This window comes from Phycodurus eques, chromosome 18 (assembly GCF_024500275.1).
Source record: "Phycodurus eques isolate BA_2022a chromosome 18, UOR_Pequ_1.1, whole genome shotgun sequence".
Taxonomy (NCBI): Eukaryota; Metazoa; Chordata; class Actinopteri; order Syngnathiformes; family Syngnathidae; genus Phycodurus; species Phycodurus eques.
The window spans coordinates 6903424-6907149 of NC_084542.1; the positions used below are offsets into that span (position 1 = coordinate 6903424).

Below are 3726 nucleotides of genomic sequence, written 5' to 3' on the forward strand. Positions count from 1 at the left end.
TTCAATTTCATTTGATGTGCAGGTGGTCATTTTGTTGTGGCTGCTCCGCATATGTTCAGACTTTGAATTGAATTGAATCCTACTAAATGCATTGAGTGGCTCCTCTTTGCTGGGAACACTTTCCAGGGTAATTGAAATGATGCTACTCTGTTTCATAAACCAAATTATTGGACTATGAAATAAGGTCAAAAACTGTGAAGAAGGAAATACAATATATTGCTCGTTTGAAGTTTGCTTTGAACCATAATATGAAATGTGGGGCTGTTTGTTGGCAGGATGCTTGGCAGCATAGTCAAAGTGTTCCTGAAGGAACCAAACTCAGGCAAACTGTCCAATCACGTTGACATCGCTCCCTTGTTGCTGTGCCAGCGTATGTCTGAATGGCCACTCTTTATTGTAACCCATCTAACATAAAATACAACAGAACAATATTTGGGGATTAACACAATGTCATTTTGCGGAACTACAATAGTATTCAGTAGCACTGCCCCTTTTGCCCTGGACGAAAAAAAATGCCCTTCTTTGATGCAGCCCATATATTCCCCGAGCCCACGGGAAAATCTGTCAGGTCCCAGAAAGATCGTCAGCACCTGCCCCGTCAACGAAACACTGACCCCCCCTCCCCCCACACACACACACCAGGTGATGAATAGTTTCCCATTGCTGCCTTTTTTGGGGGGGGGGAGGGACTTGAGCACCTGCCCTCTACAATCTCTGTGCACAACGGTGAATAAAAATCAAGAATCACCGTACTGTACCATATTTGTTTGTTTGTCTGACAGACAGATCCATTTGCACTCCAGGTTTGGGGGAACAGTTTCATCCTGAGAAAACAAATGCATTAATCCCCATTTTGAAAAGGTTATATGTACATGTTACCCCTCCAAAAAGTCCTGGATGTACCCCTTGTATTTCCCAAAGTCTGCTGGGAACTTCTCTCTGTCTGCCTGTCTGTCTGTCTGTCTATCCATCCGTCCGTCCATCCATCCTTGGCCTATATTTTAGTCAAATGTTTTGTGAACACTTGTGGTATGTATAGGCCCTGCTGGAGGAGCTACTGGAAAGGCAGACCCAGCAGGCCTCGCTCCAGACTCTGTGGTGTCAACTCCAACCTGAGGAAGGGGACGAGGGGAGCGACGAGGCCCAGGAGAAGATCCACGTGACGGGCACCAAACTGAAGTTACTCCTGAAGGACGTAACACAGGACTTGAGCATCCTGCAACAGCGTCTGGTAACCTCTCAAAACCCACATTTAACAAGAAAAAAATATTTCTCTTTGGTTATTTCTTGTGCAACCTGAAAATAATACTTTCCTTGTCTTTTTAAAAGCAGGATTGGGACACCTGCAGAGGTCAAAATATCCCTGCAGATTCTTCTCAGGAGCTCACACAAACAAAGAAATCTCCATCCACTACAAGGTACAACAGTATCTACTCAATAATAATAAGAGTTTAATTTTTGTCACTGGACATCTTTACATGGTCCAAAAATTGCATCCTATTGTTCAACTTTGATGAATATGAAAGACAAAGGTAAAAGAGTTATTGGAACGGTAATTTACGAACTTCTTCGGTTCGGGTTTGAGTTATTAGTAACTTAAACTTGGACTTGGACCACCTGTGCAGTAGGGTGGGGAGTGGTTAGCATGTCCGCCTCAACGTTCTGAGGTTCTGCTTTGAATCTCTTAGTTTGCATGTTCTTCCCTTTCTCTGTGTATTCCATTCAATTTAAAAAAAAAAAAAAAAAAAAACATCCATCTATCCATTCATTATCTGTACCGCTTATCCTCACATGGGTCGCGGGTGTGCTGGAGCCTATCCCATCTATCTTTGGGCGAGAGGTGGGGTACACCCTGAACTGGTCGCCAGCCAATCGCAGGGCACATAGAAACAGGGCTCCGGCTGGGCCATTCAAAAACAGTCACGGAGTTGTTCTCAAGCCACTCCTTCGTTATTTTAGCTGTGTGCTTAGGGTCATTGTTTTGTTGGAAGGTGAACTTTTGGCCCAGTCTGATATATGTATGTATGTATATATATATATATATATATATATGTATATATATATGTATATATATGTATATATATATATGTATATGTATGTATATATATATATATATATATATATATATATATATATATATATATATATATATGTATGTATATATATATATGTATATATATATATATATATATATGTATGTATATATATATATGTATATGTATGTATATATATATATGTATATATATATATATATATATATGTATGTATATATATATATGTATATGTATGTATATATATATATATATATATATATATATATATATATATGTATGTATATATATATATGTAATTGTATGTATATATATATATATATATATATATATATGTATGTATATATATATATATGTATGTATATATATATATATATGTATGTATATATATATATGTATGTATATATATATATATATATGTATGTATATATATATATGTATGTATATATATATATGTATATATATATATATATATATATATATATATATATATACATATATATATATATATATATACATATATATATATATATATATACATATATATATATATATATATATATATATATGTATATATATATTTGAATGAAATTTGCCTCCCATCAGTCCTAGCAATGCTGTTTCATCCTGTTCCTCTATTTTCGTAGCCGAGCTTTGACCTGTACGTCAGTGTTATTGGTGTACCAGGAAATCATGACGAAGGTCGTTTTGAATACAAAATGCAATTGAAATGTAGATTTATTGAACTAATTTATTTGTTTGTAATTAATGAATTGTGATGAATGCGTTTAAGTCCCACCCCTATTTTTTATATTTTATAAATCATTCCAGCCAGCACAGCTATGGTGGGGAGGGCACACACCTACGATCAGGGGTGGGGATAGATACATCAAGTCCGCAGACATATTTAAGTCATCAGCGATTATCAGCAGCTCATTCTGTATTTAATTAGGGGACCCGCTAACGTTGCCTGTTGCCACACCGGCCTAGAGCAGTGACAATGCTTCAGTCACGCACGGATCCAGTCTGCGTCCTCTTCTGTACAGAGATGTCTCCATGCGAGAAATTCATTTTGCCACATTTAAAAGGAATGAGCGGAGCTGCTTCACTCAGCCTCTGCGCCGGATTGAACGAAAATAGAGCCTAAAGTGTTTTAATGTAGTCACTGATGGTGTAGTGGTACACTCGCCTGACTTTGGTGCAGGCAACGTGGGTTCAGTTCCCACTCAGTGATGGTGAGCATGTGGGTATGAATGGTTGTCTGTGTCTATATGTACACTGCGACTGACTGGCGACAAGTTCAGGGTGTAGTCCGCCTTTCGCCCGAAGTCAGCTGGGATAGGCTCCAGCACCCCGCGACCCTAACCAGGATAAGCGGTGTTGAAAATGGATGGATGGCTGTTTTAATGTGGAATCTTGCAATTTCATTTACCATTTTGAACAGGGATATGGAATTTCGTATGGAATGTACATATTTATACTCAAATGTATGTGGCTCACTGAACTCCTCTGAGAAGTCATAAATATTCAAGAGAATGTCCACAGGAATGTTATCATCTCCAACCACATATTTTGCAGTTCTTTATTGTGTTTCAACACAATCCCATATTGTTTGAGTAGATTTTCATATACCTGAATGGAAGTTTCTAAATTAGTGTTTGTGTGTGCCACCCAG

The 3726-nt window shown here is 37.6% G+C and overlaps 1 protein-coding gene across 8 annotated transcripts in view; it reads left to right on the top strand.

Annotated features, from left to right (window-relative positions):
• Positions 1-3726, top strand: part of LOC133416762 (nesprin-2) — a 71159-nt gene that overhangs the window by 63520 nt on the left and 3913 nt on the right. For 7 of the 8 annotated variants that reach the window (XM_061703912.1, XM_061703911.1, XM_061703915.1 and 4 more), the window contains 2 exons: positions 1040-1231; positions 1330-1418. In XM_061703912.1, coding sequence (XP_061559896.1) covers positions 1040-1231; positions 1330-1418 — 281 coding nt within the window. The remainder of the gene's footprint in view (positions 1-1039; positions 1232-1329; positions 1419-3726) is intronic. The other variant, XM_061703913.1, reaches the window with a different exon arrangement.